The 24,907-nt window shown below is 33.6% G+C and overlaps 1 protein-coding gene across 1 annotated transcript; it reads left to right on the plus strand.

Annotated features, from left to right (window-relative positions):
* The first annotated feature begins 3,803 nt into the window (after positions 1–3,803).
* On the plus strand, positions 3,804–9,384 carry elB (elbow B). The gene is made up of 2 exons (XM_068775070.1): positions 3,804–4,049; positions 7,507–9,384. Exons 1-2 carry the CDS (start codon positions 3,990–3,992, stop codon positions 8,698–8,700), a joined length of 1,254 nt encoding a protein of 417 aa, XP_068631171.1. The 5' UTR covers positions 3,804–3,989; the 3' UTR covers positions 8,701–9,384.
* The last annotated feature ends 15,523 nt before the right edge of the window (positions 9,385–24,907 follow it).

Raw genomic sequence — 24,907 nt, forward strand, 5'->3', positions numbered from 1 at the left:
TCAATACTAACTTCTATAATAAAAGATTATGATACATTTAAAATAGTATCTTTAACTTTTACAGTAAATTTTTTAATACTTAATTATGTTGCAGTGGTTTAAATCGAGAATTTAGTTAGAAATGTAGTCATAACAGGTAAAGCACTTAGATCTCCCAATTCGTGGAAAGTGTTAATGCCACTGAGGTAAACAGAGGCCTTTTGTTACAAAAAAATGCTTAAGGTTTATCCTGTATTAGTAGTCTCTCTGTCATTTCTAATTCGCAGAAAATGTAAATGCCATTAAAGTAAACTATGAATTTCCGTTTCTAAATAATTTCGCAGTTTTCATTGTCTTTAGTAAGTAAGTATCCTCAAAACTCTGCGTACTTCCAACTGTAGGTGCCTCTAAAAACATAATATATTTTCTGCCACACACAAATATCTCGAATTTGCCTTGTTTCCAATAAATTCTTACCACCGCCAAAAGAAACTTTTATTGCCGCTAAGATAAATAATGAAATTCCGTCACAAAAACTATCATTGTATAGTTGTAAAAGGTAAACGCAGTCAGTGTTTTTTAACAATAAATTCGAGAAAACTCTAAATGGTGAAATATGGAGTATAATGGTGGATAATGGAGAAAACTATTTACCACACTGGTAAATAGTTAACACTAGTCGGAAAAAAAATCTCTAGAAGCTTCCATATGATAAATAGTGAAATTCCGTCACAGAATCTTCTCGAAGTTGCAATATTTTAATAATTAAACAAATTAAATACCATTAAGATAAACAGTAAAACTCATCACAAAAAAACATCTAGATGCTTCCACTATACTAAAGCATGAAGGTAATTGTTTATCTGTAAAAACATAAAATAATAACCTCTCCATAGCATTCTTAATCCAAGATTAAAGTCCTATCACATTTGTATCTCCCAACCATATACATAAGGCGATATCGTGGCGCCTTTCAAATTAAATATACGACTAAAAATGAACTTTTAAAATTATCGAGTAAAGATAACATTCTTAAAATATCAAAACAGATACGTTAATATAAGCCTCATTTATTATATAGCCTTTTATTTAAATAAACATGATAAGGTAAATAAATTTTAACAATTGAGATATAATTTCGAAATTATCACAGCGATATTTGAAAAGGGTTGACGAATAAAGGGGTCAGATATTACAAAGACCGTGTTGTTTTGTTTAAAACTAAGTAAACAATGAATCAACGCTTTTAGCCCTTCGCCGGTGGTCGACTTGGACCCCAATCCCTACACAGTGACCACGGACTATTCAACAGCTACCATTTGAAAGTAAACACAAATCAATTATTTAATATTTGCTCATAATCTATATCTACTACTAGCTGATCCCGCAAACGTTTTGCAAAAAAATTAAAGTTTTTAATTAACAAATGTAAGATAAGGGTTGATCGTAGAGGGGTGAAAATTTATGTTTGTATGTATTTTTGTATGCTGTATCATAATAAAATAAAAACCAAAAAAATTGTCTAAAAAATTAAAAATTAAATTTAGGGGTGGACCACCCTCATCACTTAGGGGTATGGAAAATAGATAGTAGCCGATTCTCAGACATACTGAATACGCATGTAAAAATTGGTAAAAATCGGTCAAGCCGTTTCGGAGGAGTTCAAGTTAGAACACCGTGACACGAGAATTTTATATATTAGATGTACATATATTTTGTTATACCACTTCATTTTATACCTGTAAAATTATTGTACAATTAAACATACATTTCAACAATTTTTTATACATATTTGGCGATTCAATTATATTTAAAAAGATCCAATGATGGACTTCCTCGTTCTATATCTGGTATATACCAACAAACTTAATAAGTTCGTCTGTTCAGTTTGCTTCTGGATGTCCTAAGTTGAGATTACCGGTCTTTGGTCTCCTCTCCAGATGTACCTCTTCTGCGTGCTATGTGACATGCCAACCGCCAATTCAAGTTGCCAATCTTTTGGACTATATCGGTTATTTTCGATCCTTTACGAATCTTCTCTCGCTTGCAGAGTCAATATTCTGAACTGTATCAAGTTTATCATACTCTTACGAATCTCCTCTCGATCGTTGAACCAATATTCTGAACTGTACCGGTTATTTTCGCTCGTTTACGAATCTCCTCTTGTTTGTAGACCCAATCTTCTAAATTATATTAGGTTTATCATTCTCTTACGAATCTCCTCTTTATCTTTGAAGCAATATTCTGAACTGTACCGGTTATTTTCGTTCGTTTACGAATCTCCTCATTCCTGATAATATATATACTTCGCACTCAAATAAATATCTCTTGAAAATTAGTTGTATTTCATCTGTATTATTTATCTTTAATATACAATCTTAAATGATATGCAAAAGACTTGAATATAAATTATTACATTAATATATAAATGAAATTAAATACAGGCAACTCTAATATATACATAATAATTTAATTAACACAATTTATAAATCACGTACGATAATGATCTTATCCTCTTTTGTATGAATATCACATTGACCGTCGGCGAAGCAAAACATTTTGACTGACTGAATTTAAATGCGCCGAGGTACCCGTCTGTAAATGGTAAATCACGACCGTGACTAACGTCAATCGGCTCAACCATTACCGATCCGTTTACCAGGCTATTCAATTTACCGGCTGCGTCGCATCGCCTTTGACCGGATTGCATGTTTTATTGCAACAAAACTCAACCTTTTTTTTTTCTACAAACACATATCATTCTACGATATTAAAATAATACAAATGTATACGTATTTGCTTATAGATGTAATAGCTTTAAATAAATGAATGTGTACCTCATTTGTCGATAATAAAACTTGAAGGAATTGCAGCAAGAGTTCTGCGTTCAATAATGACATACTGCGATCGCCTGCCTTCCAAGCATTGCGATTATAGTATATCCAACCATATACATATAGTTACATATCTAAAAGCCTTAAATGAATTAATATTTAACTCATTTATCAGTAAAAAGGTTTAAAGCTTTTATACCTCTTTCCAATCAACCTGTATAAAATGATCACTATGAAATATGTTATATTAAACTATATAAAATTCTCGTGTCACGGTGTTTGAACTTGAACTCCTCCGAAACGGCTTGACCGATTTTTACCAAATTTTATATGCGTATTCAGTATGTCTGAGAATCGGCTACTATCTATTTTCCATACCCCTAAGTGATAAGGTGGTCTACCCCTAAATTTTATTTTTAATTTTTTTAGACAATTTTTTTGGTTTTTATTTTATTATGATACAGCATACAAAAATACATACAAACCTAAATTTTCATCCCTCTACGATCAACCCTTATCTTACATTTGTTAATTAAAAACTTTATTTTTTTTTGCAAAACAACTTTTGCGGGATCAGCTAGTTAAACTATATTTATATATTGGAATGGTACAAGTCAATAAGTTATGGTAGTAAAAGTCTGTAGTTACGGATAGTAAATAATAATTAATTTAAATTATTATATTACCATTGCGTTAGTTTTAGATATGGTATACCATAATTGACAGCAAACGATTTAAAAATTAACGTACATCCGTTTAAAATCATATGTTACTTTTACCAATGAGAAATGAATCGAGGAGTAGATTTCGAGGTTGTATTATAAATTAAAAAAATCCTTTGCACTGGAATAATGTTTTATGGCATCCTTTCATCATAGCTTTGCGGCGATTTTTCACGCGAGCGAAAGGGTGGGGTGTCAAACGTTGGTGGGGATAAGACGTCTAAGCTCCCGCAAAGTATACAGAATGCAAAAATGGCGAAGCCAGTGACAGCCCGCCGGGGGGGGAAGGAGAGGTACGACACACAGTCCGCCGCAGACAGCCGTGCAAGGCAGACGTACGCGACGCGACACCTGAGGATTATGTGCTGACAGCAATTACGTGAAGTGATAAAATAATTGTTTGTGTGATAATAAAACATCAAAACTGGAAAAGGATAATCTGTTGTGGAGCAATATGCTCACGTCTAGTAACCAGTATCTGAGACCGGAGTACCTCTCGCCGCTGCCGACCACGGTGCGTTGATGGACAGCCTTATTTACACCTTGCCATACACGCGCAAACCCGCAAAAAGCTCGTATCTTACTTAAACACTACTTCGCTATATAAATTTTTATTACAAACTTTAATGTGCTTGGAACATTCTATTTAAATTTCGAATCTTGTTTTCATATCCGTTTTTTTTAATTCAGTGTTGCAAATAAAAAAAACTATTTCAATATCCCGTAAAATTTACAAAAAGTATCAAGCAGGTTAAGATTGTGTTATTGTAAAAGCGGCGAAATTCTTTGAATATGTAGTTTTTCAATTAATTAAATTGAAATTTAACATTGCTTTGCGTCTGACTTTCTTTTAAAAAAATATTAAGTCCTTATTGCAAAAGATATAGTAGTCAGGAACAATTCCAAAGCTGTGACAAAATTATATGTAACTTAATTGTATTAAGAACTTATAATGAAGGAAGTTTTGTGATATATACATCGTTTTGTAATCAAAATTCGAACACACTTAAATTAAAAATGTATTAATACAGCAAAAACTAAACTTTTAATATTGAATAACATAAAACTAAAATAATAGGAGTTATTTAGTCTTTCAGACTGAAAAAAATTGTTTTAATATATTGAATAACAAATTTAAAGTTTTATAAACATAATATAAAATACACAAGTATATAAACAATAATGTGTATGTCGCAATATAAAATACACATATTTGTCTTGAGTAGGAAATTTGCCGGCGCGTTTCAATCTCAAGGAAATACAGAGTAATATATTTCGTTAGATATAATGTAAATATCTAAATAACAGTAACTAAAAATGCGAAGTGCAAACGAATTAGTAACTTATTTAAATGTAAACTTCAAGGTTATGTTCAAAACAATAGTCATTACCAACAACAAACACAAAAAGACAAGTTTTTGTTTTACAATATTAAAGTTTAATAAAGTAAATTTAATTTATATAAACTCTTATTTATATTTGACAGACATTTTGTAATGTCGCATAAAGCTTTTAGAAATAAATGAATTTTTAATTCAAGATGACAAAAAATTTATATATATGTCTGTGAAAGATAATTTAAATTCAGATTATTATACAAATGACATCTAACAAATTATATTTAAAAAAAAACATCACTTTACTGAAAAATTACTTAAAAATTAGAATGGAAGCTATTAAAATATGAAATATAAAATTCTAATAAAAATAATATGCTATTTAATATTTTGAACGGATATTACTTAGGTCATAAATAAAAATAAACTTTCCTGCGTATAAACTAATGTAAAAGGTATTTGAAATTGGATTTACATTATTTATTTTCGTAACAAAATTGGTGATAAATAATAATAGATTTAAGGGAATGAACATAAATATAAAATACGTGTATGTAAAATTTAAAACGAATTTCCAAGGAGTTCTTTTATAATAATTTTCGTTTATTTATAAAGACACTGATCCGTCGCTTGGCGGTGGAACAAAACAAAAAACTATTTTAACCGCAGCCATTTAACTTTTTATAAAAAGTTTATTATTCGACGCAAGCGTATAAAAAAGGGTAACTAATCGAGTACCTTTGAATCGAGTTACTGTCGGTAAAATCGATTCGTTTTTTTTGTTACAAAACATCGAAACGTTTTTATTACACGCTACATAAAACGTTAAAAGAAATCTATTACATTTTAATAACCTAACATCTATTTTTGAATTCAATTTTACGATATATCTTCAACTAAAATAATAATTATTATATTTTAAATAGCAGACATATTAAATAGCTTTAAATAACTTCAATATTAAATTAATATGAACAGAAATTATTACCAAAACAGATATTTATGTATATTGAAGATTTATGCCTTTTGCTAAAACATATTTTTTTTGTAAAAATAATATAATGATTATATATAGCTATATATTTTATTTAATACATGATAACAAGACATACGTCAAATGTAAATAATCAATCGCAACTTTAATATATTAAGTTTTATTTCTAAAACATTATGTTTACTATAATGCTTATAATATATAGCATTGTTAAATATTTCTGATGCGTAAATAAATAATATTTATGCTTTTTTACCATGGGTACATTTGGGCATATGAAAGAGAATATTTTTAAATTAAATCAAGAAAATTACCGCCCTTGTGATAAATAAATTACCGACATTTTATACGCAATGCCCCCCATAAATTGTAATTATTCCATTTAAAACAAAATTCATTAGTTTCAAAAATTATAAATAGCACAATGATAATATAGCAAAAAAAATGATAATAATAATATTCCATCTAGATAAGAAATGGTAGATTTATTTATCTAACCATTCTTTTGATTTTATAACTATTGAATTTTATTATATACAATCTATTTTATATTTCCATGAAGAACTTGGTCGCAAAAGCTCTGATATTTAATTTAGTATCTTTGGTAACTATCCTTATTTACCCATTAAAGTACCTGTTTGTTAATATGCTCTATTAACACAAGTTTATTTTTCAAACGTTGGAAATAATAAGTTGCAAAATTTACCAACGATCAATATTTCATAAGGAAATGTCATATTCCTATTTTTAAAAACTCAAGGACATTTATATTATAAATATTCAACTATTTATTATTGACTTGATACGTACTTAAAATATATAATTACACAATTAATATGTTCATATATGGACAAGCTATAAATGATATAAAATCACCATTACCCAAAGACAGCAAAACAACGTGAAGTCGGTAAATTTTGACACTACAAATCTAAACAAATGTGTAAAATCACCATTCCGAATTACAGAAAATAAGCCCATCATCTCTACAGACAATATTAAAAGGCGATATGTATCTCGTATGGAGTAGTTTTGGGGTCCTTTACAAATATGTATATGTTATAGAATGTGTCAAATGTAATAGTTAAAATATATGAACTAATTCGAAGTTACCTTAGTGTAGTTTATTTATGTAGAAATCAAGTTTTCTTTTGTAAAGTTGAAATTTAATAGCACAACTAACGCCATCTGTTGTTTTCTACAATGAAACTATTTTAATGTAAGTAGGAATTGTAATGTGACGATAAATATACAGGAAACCGTTTCCGTTGCGAATTGTCGAACGACAAGTTCGAATACAAATCATAGGCACTCGTAATCGTTGGGTCGTTAAGCATTCCCCCGGAAATGAGCGGGAAGGCTAACGCCACTCCCGTGACAATGGTCTCGAGCCGCGTCGAGTTCGGGCCGCAAATTCGGAGGCACAAATTGCCCTTTTCACTGCGAGATTACATCATGCGGGAGCCGAGTGAAATGTCAAGCGGAGCCGTCGGCTGCCAGACGCGCGGATAATGGCGCGTCGGTCGCGTGATTGGACCTCCCGCCCTCCGCCCTCCACCCTCCCCGCTCGCTCCCTTTGTGCGCCCGTCACTCGCAACCTCGACCCGACGTTTCATTTCATAAACCTCTCTTTGTTGCAGCTCGACGCAAAAAAGAGCCCGCTGGCACTTCTGGCTCAGACCTGCAGCGCTATCGGCGCCGATACACCAAACCCGAAGCTCATCTCCGCAGCGGAGAAGGCCAGCAAGAAATACGAAGACAAGGCGCCCGCTCACATGGACAACAAACCGAGCTTCAAGCCCTACGAGTCGTGTCTCACGACGAGAGAAAAGACACGGACACCCGAAGACAGGTCCTCGGCAAACGCTCACTCCAAAACACCCTTGTCGTCCAAAGGCAGTGCGTCGACCACCCCGGTTCAAGGCCGCTGCAACAGCAACCAAAGCTCGTCCTCTCAGCGCACCTCGCCCCCTGCGCACCGCAAGACGCCTTCGGAGAAATCGGACGAACGTTCCAGCCCCTTACATTCTCCGACTCCGACAAAATCCAACTCGGAGTCTACCAGTTCAGCATCCAAGTTACCTTATATACCGACGTCGTTAACCTCCAGTGCTGATACCAAAGAACCCTCCAGTTTCAAGCCAAGCGTACCTGTCACTTCATCGGCGTTTCTCGGTGGACTTCCACCAAGCGGGTTTCCTCTGCCGATGGATCTGATGACCAGCAGTTTGATGGCTGCGCAACATCACGCGTTGAAGAATGGATTGAATCCGTACCTGGCTTATGCGAGGATGAAGGCGCCCGGCAGTGATTTGGGCATTTGCAGAGATCCGTACTGCACTGGGTGTTCTTTAAGTTCTCATTTGCTCAAGTCTGCTGTGTGTCCAGCTGGTTGTTCCCAGTGTGATCATGCTAAAACTCCTTTTCCATTGCCGAGTGGGCATCCTGCGGCGGCGGCCTACGCTCATGCCCAGCTGGCAGCGTTAGCTGCGGCGTCTCAGCTGCCGTTCGTGTGCAGTTGGATGGCGGGTGATTCCGCTTACTGCGGGAAACGGTTCTCAACGTCTGAAGAACTGCTCCAGCATCTGAGGTCGCACACGGCGAGCGGCGAGTCGAGCCCAAGTCTGTCGATGCTGAGTGCCACGCACCCTCTCCTGCAGAGGACGTATCCGACGCCGCCTCTGTCTCCTCTGACGCCCAGGTTCCACCCGTACAGCAAGCCATCTCACCTGGTGTCCTCGCCGCCGCTGCCGTTCCCTCTGCCTCCTCACCCGTCGCTCGCAGCCTACTTCCCGTCGTACCCTCTGTTCGGGCCGCGCCCCCTGCACCCTTGAGGACCGACGGCGCTCCACGGACACAAGAAGGGGGGCGCCGATCGCTAACGCCCAAAGGACTCGGAACGGACGCGTGTACATATAGTGTTATTCCAGTTCCCGGTCACACCGCCGACGGACGTGAAGCCCGCAGTGGGCGCACCAGCTGTGATCTCTAACTTGTAATGTTCATCGTAGTGCACGGACTCACTCGGGCCTGTACTTCTAGTTAGACTAACGAAATTTCTATGTACCAAATACGATAGAAGTAATTTAAATAGTTCTTTTTTGTTTTTTTTATTTAAGTTGTTGTCGTAATTATTGAGGATTGTTAATTAATTGTGTTTGTATTATTAGCGAACTATGTATCACGACACTCGACTTCACATATCTGCGACTTTATGCTAAGGAATAGAATGCGGGGCGCGTATTTAAATATTAAATGTTACCGCGAATGTATCTTTTGCGTTCCCACCACTCGGTTGTAACTTTAAACCAGTTTTCTTACGTTCCATTGCTGTCAGAATTAACACAGTGTTTTATTGTATAAACATAAAATGTTAAAGAGATTTACGATATCGTTCCATACACAGACGTTAATTGTTACGTCTAGATTCCTACTGGAATATCCGCTGTCATTTTCTCACAATCGATACCCCTGTTGACATAAAGATTTGTTTGTTATAAACCGACATAAAATTTGAAAAAAAAATATACGTAAATATTTAATTCGAAATACTCGTTTTAATTACCCGCCAAAACATCCAAATTGATTCGTGATCTAAGGAAGGACAAGTCGTGATGTAAATACATTACAAATGGACTCCATTGTGTTATATTTGCAACTAAAATATATTATTTGAACAAATTAATTTATATAGAAACAATGTTTAACAAACATTAAGCTCAATTCACACTTACACTCAAATAACAAACACATTCATATGTAAATATATATTTTTTTATAATATTACCAGCATTCTAGATTTCTATATTGTTCTAATTTCGAATTTTAGTGTTCATTTTCATTCAGTTCATCGTCCATAGCAGAACAGGTTTTCCCCAGATATCAAATAGGACCAATGGGAAGCGGTTCAGCATCAAGAGTCTTCCAAGGCCCTGGGTTCATCTATCCACCCATGGACGTACAATTCAATATTCCTTACTCTAGAATCTTAAGGCTTCAGCGGCTATATGTGTTGTATATAACCTACCCACTGCTACTTACATGTATCACATACTTTCGTTCATATCTAATTGCGTCGCTTTGATATTATTTGAAATAAATCGTAAATAAAAACTAATTTTGCTTTAAAATATAAACTTATCACAAACTAACCGTGCGAACCAATAGAGGAAGTAATCATTTATAAAATTGACAAAACAAGCGTCCGTACTAAAGTGCTTACTTCCACTGTCCAATGTGAACACGGCTTTCTTAATTACCATAGCTTAATTAGTCAAGGCGCGTTTTTTTTCTTATTCTAACATGACTAAACTGTGACATTACTTCATTATATATATATATATATGTACATGTAAATATATATACATTTATATATATTCACATTTAAAACATACTAGCTGTGCAATATCACCATCTAAAATAAATTTGAAAGAACGGATATAAGAACGCCTATAAGGCGATTTTCGTTTCAATTCAAATTAGCATGAACTGTCATGGCAATATATGGATTCATTAGAATGTCAGGGGCGCCATCTGTCGAAAATTGGTCATACCAACTGAAAAACCTTCGCAGGCTTATTCACAACAACTTTGCTAAAGATCATCACATGATCAAATGTATATTTTACGATTGTATAAAGGACATACAAATGAACATTCTTTTTATTTTCTCTTAGCTCGTTCAAAATTTTATTTATTGTGTTAATAAAATCCATAATTATCGCTAATGGAGGATAGAAATATGACATTAAATTTTACAAAATATATACTGTCTAGTTTAATTTATAGATTATTGCAATAATGATTGTCTTGATGTTCGAAAGTTGGCTTTACAGCCGCGCGGATGAGAAATCATCTTTGCAACGGGCGTGAGTCACAGGCGTTCGCGATTTGTCCACCGGTTCTACGGTCATAAATTATGAGTAATTTATCTGTCTGTCTGTCGCCATACATCATGCCGGCGGTGCATTCACTAGAGCTGAAATATTGCGACCAATGTACGCGCTAGACGCGATGTTTGTCCACGCCTCTACTCGCCAGTGGCTCTCAAACTCTCTCGTATAATTCAGGGGTCCGTGGAAAAAAAATTATTTTAATAATATATGCATATTAATTTGTATTATCAATGTCCACTTGTGTAATATACTATGAAAGGAATTCCAGAAGGCTCCAAATTAGATAGAAACTAAAATTATTTAGAACTTCCTAATAACTTCCCTTCAACTAAGAGGATTTCAAACGCAGTGATCAAATTGTTGTGTTTAATATTAAACATTTTTGATGAGAAAAACTTGTTGTATTTCTATAACATGTTTACAGTTTTGAATATTTGAACATGGCGTATAAATATGATTCCGTAGGTTTGAGAACCACTGAGGCACACTATCATCTTTTAAATTAATGTAATCGCGGTACGGACAATGAATTATTCCACACCTATTACATCTAACGATGGTATTAGATAAATTGACTCCACTAATCAGCCGTGGAGACCGAAGGTACACTAAGTTATTCCAACTCTTACTTAGCCGCAATCGAAGTTACAATCTCTTGTAACATTTATGGGTTTGTTATTAATTTTATCGTAATACACGAACTGCTATTGCGTTCTATTTCCTGCTAAGTTACTGTAACTTTATTAGTACATTTGCTTGCAATAATAACTTTCCAGATATTTTTGATTTTATTTTATTTTATACTAAGATCTCTCGTCTATTGGCATAGGGCATTGAGTGTGTAGTCTTATCACACACCACACGTTTCCAACACCTGTTCTAAGGGGGCAGCCGACCTTTCCCTAACCGCGAACACCGTGGGCGAACCGAGGTTGAATCCGAATCCATCCCTGGCTCGCCTGTGGTCCACGCTGCCGTCCCAAGCCGCATACACAACATCAACACTACACAGCTCTACTCGGGTAGAGCGGTTTACTAAGTGCAAATGTCATCGTACAACTGGAATGCGTCTGTCCAGCTTCTGTTTTATTTTTAAATTCACGGACTCTACCGCTCCGTGAACTCAGATCCTATGAAGCTGTAAAAGCATTGGACTTACAGCATCAACTTCAACTGACACCACTCCTCTTTTTCACTGATCAACCGGTGATGATTGCCAATCATTGTTACGTACCATTAGGTTATTCTGGTCATCATCTATAAACTTTCTGAGCTGTGGCAATACTATACAAATAATGCATCAAATGTATATATAACATTGTTTCACGGGAATCGAAACAGAGACCTAAGATCCCAAGTGTCAGCACTTTACCATTGGGCCATAGCTGTTCGTATATAAGAATAGATTATCGTAAACAATTTTTATTACTACATCCCAGCAATAAACATACAATAACAGACATTAATTGCAATAAACAATGTAATTGTAATTCAACCGGTATTATAATCTTTTTTGAATTAATCACTTTATAATAAATACGTGGCAGTATTTTAAGGTCACTTCGTACAGTGTTCGACACGCCAACGTTCATAACAAGCTTGTAAATTATATATTTAAGAATAGTAACACGAAATATAATTTATGATTAACTTTCAGGTTAATAATTGATCGACGAATTAAATGTTTAACCACTTATGTACGGCGCTTGATGACAACAAAACTATACACATAGCCAACCGTCGATTATAGTCGACGGCAGTAATATGAACGCGCGCGTCCTAGCGTCGAGTATATTCGTCAACTAAGAAATTTTAACCTATCTCTGTCATTACAGTTACACTCTTATCAGAAGTGTGGCACACAAAAGCTGGCTGCCAAAGCAAAAGCCGGCTGTGGTCACTCACCTGTGGCCGTCGACTATACTCGACGCTCGTACCGAAGTATTTAAAAAACTGGTATTTAACGTTGATTTTGCAACAAACAGATATTTTTGGTAAGAAATATATAACGGAAAAATACCCTTCGTAGTGTTTTTAAAAAGTGTCCAATGCTTGCTTTGCCAACATTAAATGATTATTAATTACAATCACTTTTTGGTTAATTACGAAACATTTTCTCCAAAAAACTTCAGTCAAAATCAAAATATTCTTTATTCGAATAACCCATTACAATTTTGTATCGTCAATCAACATAAAATGTCGGCAGTGTTGTCCTTACAGGAAGCTACCAACAGCTCGGAAGGCAGTTCTGCTGATCCGGCGAGAAACTCAACAGTTGTTCTTTACAAATATAGTTTTATAAAGAGTGCGGAACAATAATTAACTTCCCGAGTGAGCATCGACATTTAATTTTACGCATTAACATCAGTATAGAATTCTTGGATTCAATAATATACCTTTTTTAATATTTATTTTGAATCTCCCCAGAGGCAGATATGAAATTGATTTTGGAATTTTACTACCTTGTGCAATAAATGATTTAATTTTTGAAGACGAAAACTAGTACATATTTTATTTTTATTCCTTGTATTAACACCGTGTGACTTTTTTTATATTTTTGTATGTTTATACGGACAAACAAAAAATTTTTATAGATATATATGTTGTTATGGCCCACGCTATTGTGGTCCTTTCGTACCCCTATCTTTGGGAAGGACAGGGTCGTTTTATTTAATTTAATAATTTTATTCACATTACTTTTTTTTTGCGCTTTTCTTGCATTATTCTTATAATCTTTCGTACTTCATGTTTCTTTCCACATTTCTTCTGCCTGTCTCTTTCATTCGATATCATTCATTCCTCACCTCGTCCCTCAGTTTTACAAATCTCTATTTTATTTTAAAAATTTTGTTGTATATACTTTTCATTTTTATTTTACTATATTTGCTATTTTATTGTTTACACTTATTCTTAATTTTTAACTTTTATTTTTTTTTCTACTGATTTCTTTTTAAGCAATTTTCCTTCAAAGTTCGAGGAATATTGGTCTTATTTTGTTATAGTTATATTTCAACGCAACCGTAAAAATATTACCTTCATTAAAAAAAAATGATTTTCAAATATTAACTCAATCTGCACAGTTGCCCTAGAGTAATATGCCATAAGACAATACGCTATGAAAGTAACCAAAAAAAAGCAAGTGTGGTATTGATACAGCCAGTATTAGCGTCCGCAGGCATTCTGACTTCTCGTACAGAAGAGGATCAACAGCTTTATTAAAAAAATAGCTGCTCTTTTATATCAATAAACATTTATTATCTGTAACGTTACTCCAGAATAATATTCCATAGGACAATATATTATATACTAAAAGACAAAAGTCTACAATCAATGAGTGTTTTTTTTATTAATTCTAATCTGTATCGCTAGTGTTTTTTTTAACAATATTTATTTTTCGCTTAAACTAAACGCAGACAGTTGGGAGAGGGTTGCCACTATTTGATACGGATCTTTCTTCTCCCTGCTGCGAGGCGTTTTATAATTTTTTACAATTTTTCTTACACAACATTCTCTTATGGGTATATACAGCTAAAATTTATACATTAGCTAAAATTCATACATATTAATAATACAATTTGAAATACTCAATTATATATTAGTTGCTACATTACTTTTTTACTTCAAACAGTTTCGTTTTGCGCAGAACGATTACAGAAAACGTGATGAAAAAAAACAAGAGTTGAGCTAAAACTAAAAAAATATTGTAAATAGAATTATAAAAACAAGCAAGTAAAAAAAGAAGTAAATAAAATAATTCGTATAAAAATGTATACCTAGAATAGATCAAAATTGTGATATAGAATAAAAACAAAGAAATCGTAATAGTTAAAGTATGAGGAGAAGAAAGAATGGTATCGAATAAAAGGAAAAATGGATATGAATGGGAAAGAAAGAAGAATTGCACAAAGAAGGAAAATAAAGAAATGGAAGATCTTAGGAGGAACAATAGAAGAGCGCGAAAAAATATTAAATAAAATTAAAGTTCCTGTCCCACAATAGATAGGGGGGTACGAGGGGTCCCCATAGAAGGGACCTTATAATAATAAAAAAAACAGTTTTGTTTTTACTGGTTACTCGCCTACCACCTCTAACTACTTGGCTTCCGCATGTACGTCAATTTGCATTCAATTTTGCTATGCCAGTTGCTTGCAGGCCAGAGCTGATTAAACATAAAATTTTTGTTTCATTTTATTTAGCTATTGATTTTCTCTTGTGGTTTTACACAAAGATGAATAGGTTTAGTTTCAACAAAAATATATTTTTTTTAGAAATGTACAAAAATCTAACAAACCTTTGGAACAATTTGAATCTCCGTATGGTTCCGTATGGAATCTGTAACAACTTTTCACGAACATTTTATTTTTAAACTTGCACTAACTTGTACAACAGGATAATAGCTTACTTTTTTTAACAGTAATTCGCATATCTGAAACCAGGCAATGCGAGTCGAGCTACTGGCATGAGTAAAAAGGCGAGCTACTGTACCACTGGCGGGTCAGTTACTCGCCACGTGTAAATGAACATTAAGGTGATAGATTTATGGAATAATCTGGACGCCTACACACAGAACTTTAATACGTGTGTGTTACAAGAGCCAAATATCTTCAGATAAATACACTGTAATAAAAAATATAGCTTTACAGATATTAAAAGTCAAGTAAATCAATATGTATATGCTTTTGTCTTGGATTATGTTTTTGTGTTATATATACAGGTTGTAATCATAATATAATGTATTTGAAATAAAACGCAAAATGGCGTCTTAATTTTTTTTTAAATGTATGCATATAAAAACTCATTTAAATTTCATGGCCGTTTTATAAGCAAAAACATTTAAACACATTTTTAAAATCCGATAACGGATTTTAAATCGATCTCCATTTTGTAAAATAACTGCTATATAATCTGCTATTTACCGTAAGCTATATTATTTGCTATAACGCGTGACAATTTCGCATCTGAATATCCTAACGGATTACGATTAAAAAAATATTAAAATCTAATTGAAAGCTATACGAAGAGATGTCGACGTCTGCTCGGTTCCATTCTCGCGAGGTAGATGATATTATCTACTGAATATTAAATGAATATGTTGAAATTCGCACGCCTCGCACCCGAACCATGAAAGTTAATTATCGCAGTGTAATTTATTAACGCTATTAACATATTAATAACGTTATAACGCTGTTGGGAAATTCTGCTATAACGTAGCTTTAACGTTCAATTCTGTTACTCTAATGGTCACTTCATAAAGTCCCGATCTATTCGACTTATATAAACTATTACCGTCTTTATTCTCTAACAGTTTAGGAGTAAAATCGCTTGCGTGTTATGGACAGGTGTTTACTGCTATTAGCAAATGTTATAACGTTTTGACAGGTCGCAAATTATATTGAAGAATGGATCGTATTTTATAGCTGTGAATTAATGCTTATTTTCAAGTCTTGTTTAATGCAATAAATTTATGTCGAACACGACAATCGCTTATACAGTATACTGCTGTATATAAACATGTATAAAGTGTTAATATTGTATGTTAGATATATTATGTTCCTTTTGTTATCACATTGACATATTAATACATTATTTATATTAAAATACACATACAATAAATCAAGCATATATTATCCTGTGGCAACTACACATTGGTACGATTGTATTTTGCTTTGATGTGAATTGAAATGAGTGTGAATTGACATCACTTCAGCTGTGGAATGTCTACTTTTGGACATGGCCTTAATAATAGATTTACAATATCAGTTACGATGGAACAAACCATTGTGCACCTGATGATCAACTATCACGTGTTTGGAGGACTACGAGTGGATTTAGAAGCTGGAATCAGAGTGGAAGAGAGGAATATCGTATCTCTAATGAAAGACAAATGACTAACAGCGACAAATAATTACATTATCTGACAACAAGACCTATGTACACATCAGTACACGGTTGAAATTCATTCAAGCCGCACTAAGCGTTTTGCTATTGTACTGCGCACAGTTGAAATGGACACGTGTCTGGCCAAAATATTCTGGGGCACGGGGAATTCTCAGAGTACTTGTATAGGTTTAGTATGCTTGTGGCAGTCGATTCCCTTTTGGAGGAGGGAGAGGGCCGCCACAGTTTCTTGGGGTTTTGTTTTTTTTTTTAAATGGTCCACGCTGTTGGGGACCTCTCGTTCCCCTATCTCGTGTGGGACAGGGACTTTTTATTTCTAGTAATTTATTCATATTTTTTATTATTATCATTCTTCTCTTTCATGTATCATCTTATCTGTCGTACTGTTTCTTTCATTCTACAATTTTCCTAGTCTTTCTCATTCATTCCATTAGCCATACATCCATCCTCAACCACTACATTCTAGGTTTCCTTACTATTTTATTTTGCAACATTACATTTATTGTTCAAATATTTAACACGTATTTTCTTTATAATTATCATCTTATATTACACTGTTTATTGCACTATTTTTGGTACTACTATATTTCTTTTATGTCTATATTTTAGTGTTTGTTTTATTTTTACCTATTGCATTTATAACCACCTTCCTGCAGTAGCTGAGGAAGCATTCTCTCTCCCCTTCGTCTTGCATGATGGCATCACAGAAGCACGAGGGGTCCTCCTTGAGCTTGAACCTGTGAAGGTACTCAGAGAACCCCCCGTGACCCGTGAAGAGCTGGGCCAAGATCGTATCCATCTTGACACTGCGGAGCACGCGGTAGGCTGAAATGGGGTTTTGTTGCAGGGCGGTTGGTGATGTAATTAAGCGTGACAAAATCGTGTAACAAGAAATGTTGACGAGGGATTGGAGGCATTGCGTGAATGTAATGTGGGCGAATGCTGGGAGAATGATAGCATATATGAAGAATGAAAGAGGGAAGAATGAGAGAAGTTGTGAAGGATGAGAGAGAGAGAGAGATAAACAAGAAATCACTATACTAATATTTTCAGAGTGCGAACAGCCAAGGATTGGAACAATCTACCGACGTCATAGCTTCCAGCCAATTATAGCTTAGGAATCTTTAAGACAAGAGTGAATAGGTTTCTTTTGTGCAAGCATGTACCATCGTAGACCTCAAAGACAGATTACACATGCTTGGCCTATAAAGGATATAATAAGTGTGATGTACTAAGTGTGATTTAAGGATTTACTTGTAAGTTTTAAATATGTGTTAATTAAACATTGTGAAATTTCATTTAAAATACCAACTGTTGAGCATTCCGAATGTTTTACTAACTGCGTATAAATATCTGATTTAATAAAAATGTTCCAAATTTGAATTTACTTCTTTATGTTTACATATTTTCAATGCAACAACAAAATGAAGCGACATCTATTGACTGAATCACAGAAGCTTTACTTTGAATAAGAAGACTGCAGTACTATTTGAAATATAGAATTTATGTGTGTATATAGAATATTTATTTATTCAAACGACAAACGAAGAAGACACATGAACAATATGTCAAACCAGAGACCCTTGATCCATTCAGTAGATAGATAAGTATTTTTTTATATAGTTGTAATGGAATCGGCGTTTGTCTTCCATCTCGCCTGATGGAAATTGTAGATGAAGAAGAATGGTACACACTCTTCCAAGAGAAAGAATGTTTTATTGTGAACGTAACTTAGCGTTCTATGAATAATCCGTGCGGGGTCCGCGTCCATCGCGTTGTACGGGGAGATATCTGGTACGGTTCTCAGAGCTAGTGGCTCGTGTAACAGGTTCAATGTTGCCTCCTCACAAACCATTAGAATTCACCTTCAGAATGCTATACAAGCAACCCGATGCAGAAGAAAGCTGATACTTGTTCTTGTAAGGTTTACATTCTCCAGCACTTTAAAGAGAAATTTCACAGCTACCTCCATAGTGTATTAAATCATTTAAATTTAAAATCGTACAAAAGTATTAGGATTTTTTTTTTTATTTTGTATAACAGAGCAGTAGTAGCACAGCGGTAGGAAACTGACACTTGCGATCGTAAGTAGCAGGTTCGACTATTAGACTAATGTTGCCCATGATGACATACAGACCTGAGACGTGGTCACTTGTGACGTCACACAGAGAGCTATAGAGAGGGCATACATAGCTCGACGAATTCGTCTGAAATGGCAGTTGGCACATAGCCGAAAGTTTCTCGAGTGGCAACCACGATCCGATAGACGTGAGAAGTCCAGCGGATTGACTGGTTGAAGTGGCAGTTGGTTATACAGCACGCAGAGCAGATGGCCGCAGAATTTTTAGAGTTATATAGTGAAAACCATGGATTGACCAAGGTAGACAGACCATGTTCGGACTACACGCTGGATACAGTACGTTTCTATCTGGTCTCATTGGAAATCTAATGAAGGAGAGGATGGCCAAATCATGATAATGATGATAGAAGTAACTATAAGTCCATATAAATGAGCATACCTTTCAGGTAAAGGTATATATATATATACTAGCTGATCCCGCAAACGTTGTTTTGCAAAAAAAAATTGATATTTTAATTTACAAATAAAAAATAAGGGTTGATCGTAGAGGGGTGAAAATTTATGGTTGTACGTATTCTTGTATGCTGTATCATAAAAAAATAAAAACAAAAAATTTCGTTAAAAAAATTAAAAAAAATTTTTAAGTGTGAATAACCTTTATCACTTAGGGGTATAGAAAATAGATAGTAGCCGATTCTCAGACCTACTGAATACGCATATTAAATTTCGTAAAAATCAGTCAAGCCGTTTCAGAGGAGTTCAAGTTCGAACACCGTGACACGAGAATTTTATATATTAGATATATATATATATAAAAGTGTTGATGATAAAATCCATAGAGATTGAAGCGAAATGGAATCATTCATATGGACAATTCAACTCGTTGCGTTGGTTCTAAACATTTTTCAATAACACTGAACATCCAATTTATTATTAATTTATTTATTTAATATAATTTTTGTATACCATACACATTAAATAAAAACAATTCATATGGTACAAGAGGCGGTCTTAGCGCTAGTGGCGATCTCTACCAGACATTTGGATGGAGATGAGAGTCATGAAGGAGAAGGCAGTTTAGGTTGTATGTACATACAAATACATACATTACTATATATATATTTACGTGGTATAGGTACTACATATGAATAATCAAGAAATGCTTCACAATATTCTATTTAAAATGCGAATATATATCCACAATAAAGGGCACTTTTATAGTTTGGAATAAAAAAAAAATATTAGTTTCGTTTTAAAAATCGAACAATAAAGTTATATTGCAGAACAATAACCATTACGAAAGCAACCTTAACAAGTGGTAGTTGTGGGAAGCAGTTTAAACAGATAACATCTTAATTGATATTACTTCTACATTGTTCTATGCATATTAATGTAGCGTGTTTCATATAACTCCATCCTACGGACTTCTAGGTATCCCTAATTTGAATTGTAATGCAATTTTTAAATCATTTTCCATTTTAAATAAACATTTTGACGAATCAAAAATTAAAAATAGGGTTGTACATACTGACTAATTATTTACGAGCATAAAATTATACATAAATATACATTAACACACAATAATATTTTAATTTTTATATATATACATCACTGTCAAGGGACATATGCACATACCGCGGGTTTGGTTCAACTCTTAGATCACTAAAAGTGTGTTCCATGGATTACAATCCGAAAATAAATTGTTAACAAGGCTGATACCCCGTATATCACACACTACAATATGGCGGAGGAATGGTTAAAATCAATTTTTTTTTATATGACAAGTGGCGCAAAAGTAATGTCATAATGTGAACGTGCCTTTACTTTTACAAATACCGGCAAATGCTATTGTGATTTGACAGTTATTATGTAGATATATAAAGAATTAATTGTCAATAAATAATGTAACAATATTTACTTAAATTACTTGGAATTTTTGTTACTACTCTGTTGACAAATTTTCAGTTTGTTGTTTTAACGCAACATGATTTTAAGTGTATAGTCAAGTGCAAACTGGTGTGCTACTAGCAACACTACTAGATTTGTTGCTAGCAACAATTCAAATTTCCGTAAAAAGAGCACAATTATACATCAACTTGGGAGGAGACCACTTGAGCAATATAATTTTTATTAATGACTATCATCAATCTTATACTTTCAAATAAACTTTTTTTAAAAAGCAGAGCTCTTTTCTTTAATTTATAACAAAACAACTACTGGTTCAAATAATGACATTACTTTTGCGCCACCTGTTATATTTAAAAACGAAATACCAAGCGGGTTTTAAAACGAAATACTTAAAAACTGCCTGAACAATTCGGTTATTCTTTTATGGTATTTCTGTTAAGACATTAGACATTGAGTAAATTGAAACACCAGTCCATAGAAAAATAATTCCAAATGAAAGTAAATAAATATTTATTTTATGACATAAATAAATGATTAATTATCATATAATTGAATTTTTAATGAATTCTTGTGGTGTCAAATTGAAAATTAGGAAGACATGGAATGGTTAAAAATATCGTTATGTTTTCCTTGTTTATAAATAATAAATATTAACAATGTATTTTCTATTGAACTGTCTCCGCGTAATAAATTTATCAGAAAGATGTCTCTCAGTACAGTTAAGTATAAAAGAATACAAAATTGACTAACACATACACGAACGCCGTCGAAAAGGCGAAGCTAGTCGCACTAAACGAGGACCCTCGATGAGAGGCAACGTGTTGCGACGAAACCCGACACTTCAAAAGGGCCGCCCGCTTTGATGTCGCCGCCGGACGCCTGGTACAGTCGCGTGCAAAACCGCAACGCTATTAAATTTTTAAACACCATACGTGTACGCCATTGTGGGAGTTTAACGGTGTACAGTTGACATGTGACGCTCATTACTCAGTAATTATTTAGTCTCGCAAAGTACAGGGTTTATTGCGTTGTTTATTTTGATATGTGTCAGAGGTGATAGAGTTGTTTTGTTGTATATGAATTAGCCGTGTTTATGTTAGCAGTCGGAATTTGTTGAATTTGAATTTTATTACCTTAAACTTTTAACATTTTTAAAACTTTTCAAGGTATTTGTTTGAAGTAGTAAAAGCTATACTGGCGTGAATTGATAGCTCATTTGCTTTATTAATTTATAAAACCACCATTTTGAAATTATTGAGTCAAGAAATTAGTTGCAGAATCAAGTAGAAGGTTCGAGAACCATTAGAGGAACAATTGGCGTAATTATCATCACATCACATCGTATATTATACAGAATGATTCGTTTTAGATGTAAAATATATATATGTATAAATATATTTTTAAATATATATATGTATAGCTCATTTTCTGATAATTAATGTATGGTACACACTATCCAAATATATATTATAAATATGTTACGTATGTTTATAAATATATGTTAAAAATTTGTAATGCCGAAAATTATTGACCTGTCTGATTCTAATACAAAAAGTAATTTAAAAGTAACATATTTCAGAGTAATCATTTTATACAGGTTGATTGGAAGTAGGTTTTATAAATTTTATATTTTTGATAAATTAATTTTGACAAATAATTTATCATCCTGTACATTGTCTCGTGCTGTTATCCTAAACATTAATGTTTTGCTCCAGACAATATCTAGAGCTGATACAACCATCTGCTAAAATAAACTTGACATAATACTCTGCTGTATCTAGAATGTTCTGTAATAACAAATTATTAGGAGAGACTGTAGATAATTCATGCGAGGTTTCCAAGAGAGCATTGCTCTGTGAAGCGCCATCAATAAACACAGACTGATCCTATTTGAGAGCCACTGAAAATATGTTGAATTAGTATGTTAATAATATGTACTAACATAAAATGTTTTTATTGGATATCACGAGAAACCAGAAGCTATTCGATTTTCAAACTTATAACAGTTTAACAACTTCTTTACATTTATTATAATTTTCTAAGTAATTAAAATTTATATGTAGATTTTTTCTAAAAATATTTTCCGTTGAATAAATTATAGTTTAAATTACCATTTAGGGAAGTTATAATAAACGTTACGAGAATATTCGATAACCGGTGTGCTTGTTTGTAAAATTTTATTAAAATAAAAAACGTATATTTTTGTGGAATCCGAAACGTTTCTGAATATTGTTTGAAATAAAAGAGTCATTTGAAAATGTTAACACCTATGTTCGACAACCATTCACTTGTTCTTTTTTTAATTTTCTAGAACTTTCTGACATACCATATTGACCGTAAAAGTCTGTCTGGTTCCATTTCTTTTCATTTATTGTTATATTTCTTAATGTTCGGTCGTGAAGCAAGTTTTTATATCATAACATGCAGTTGTCACGTCTTACAGCTCGAAGGGTTGTCTTGTAAATTGGTCATATCGAAGTGTGATGTTTTTGTGTTAATAACAAATATTTTGGGGCACTAAAATTCTAATCACTTTGTTTGCGTCAAACAAAACATTGGGACAGGGGTGTCAAACTCAGAAGTTTGTTGGGCCATTGAAACAATTTCTTTTAAAGTAAACAGTACATTGTTTACATCTTGATCCTTGACATCTTTACTCTGATATTATGTTTCCTAACTCTGGAAAAAAATATTGGTAATACTTATGAAATTGAACTAACGGATGTATTGAATGCCAAAATGCTAGTACAGTACCAAGCAATAAATATTGCACATCGACCTTTAGATAGAGATAATCGTCTAATTTCGGCTTCGTAGAGCACTATCTCTGTCCCACATTACCTACTTGTCTACTTCCAAGGGTCGATGTGCAATATTTATCGCCGGGTACAGTACAGTCTTCTAAATCAGAGTTAAGCAATCTTTTTAATCAAGAAGCCGCAAATAAAGTAACATTTATTAATAATCAAAACTTTATTTAAAATAAACTTCAAATACAAATTCAATACTAAAAACCTTGCAAACGTGTTGTCTTGTTGTATGTTTGAAAAAGTCGCTGTGCGAGTAACTCGTCACAAATTGTTTTGGCTTAGTATGTACTTTATTATAATAATTTATTGCTCTGAGAAAATCGATAAAATAAATAAAACTCTCAAAATGCCCGCCTAGCATTTTTAAAGGACCATGTGTTGACCACCCCTGTTGTTTCATTTCAAATTGAGCCATACTTATTTTAACTATACAACAGTTATTTCTTCCTTCCAACACCAACTTTTTATATATTTACTCTATTCGTCTAGATAGTAAAATAAAGTGTTATCTTATATATCTTTATTACTGTTGTTTTAATGTCTTATTGGTTTTAGTTCAGTTATATTGAGCACATTTATGGAATCGATTATAAAATAAAAAAACAATAGAGTTTTTTGCGACGTCTTTACTTAGCAGGATCTTGAAACCTTTATAACTTTAACTTGACGAATGACATTGTTGGGGAGTATAACTTAGATTAAAGTTTCTATGAACATTACTTTTGCTACTTTGATATTGTATTGTTCTATTCTTGCTTGGTTTTGATTGAAATTGATGCTGTTAGCCCGGGGCTTTTATTTTTTCGGAACTGACTTCACGGAATGGAAGGATCCGTGAACTTAAAAATAGAACAGAAGCTGGACAGCTGCATTCCAGTTGTACGATGACGTTCGCACGTAGTAAACCGCTCTACCCGAGTAGAGCTGTGTAGTGTCGATGTTGTGTATGCGGCTTAGAACGGCAGCGTGGACCACAGGCGAGCCAAGAATGGATCCGGATCCAACCTCGGTTCGCCCACGCTGTTCGAGGTTAGGAAGCGGGCAGCCGCCCCCTTATGAGTAGTGTTCTGTTCTATTGTGAATGACGTGATGTCTTGTGTGGAGTGCAGATGAAGTGGTTGCTGGTGCTGTGTGATTATCCTATATCATATTACTCAGGGGCAGCACTACAGATATTGTATCAATATTTGTAAATGAAAAAAGAGTTGTGAGAAGTTTTTAATAAAGATGATATTCTCAAGATGACATCGCAATATATCTATAATAATGTTTTGCTTGTCGTAATTATCCAAAATTATTTAAAAAACAGTGACAAACATTGTGTTACTAAAAAGAGTAAATATAATCTGTATACTACTAGTTTTCGTCTTCAAAAATTAAATAAATCGTTCATTTTACAAGTTATACGTATATAAAATAAAATTATACAATAGATTTCAGATCTGCCATT

Source organism: Battus philenor, unplaced genomic scaffold, assembly GCF_028537555.1.
Source record: "Battus philenor isolate CCGP_79_NKW_IND1 unplaced genomic scaffold, ilBatPhil1.0.hap1 SCAF_8, whole genome shotgun sequence".
In the NCBI taxonomy this organism is placed as follows: domain Eukaryota; kingdom Metazoa; phylum Arthropoda; class Insecta; order Lepidoptera; family Papilionidae; genus Battus; species Battus philenor.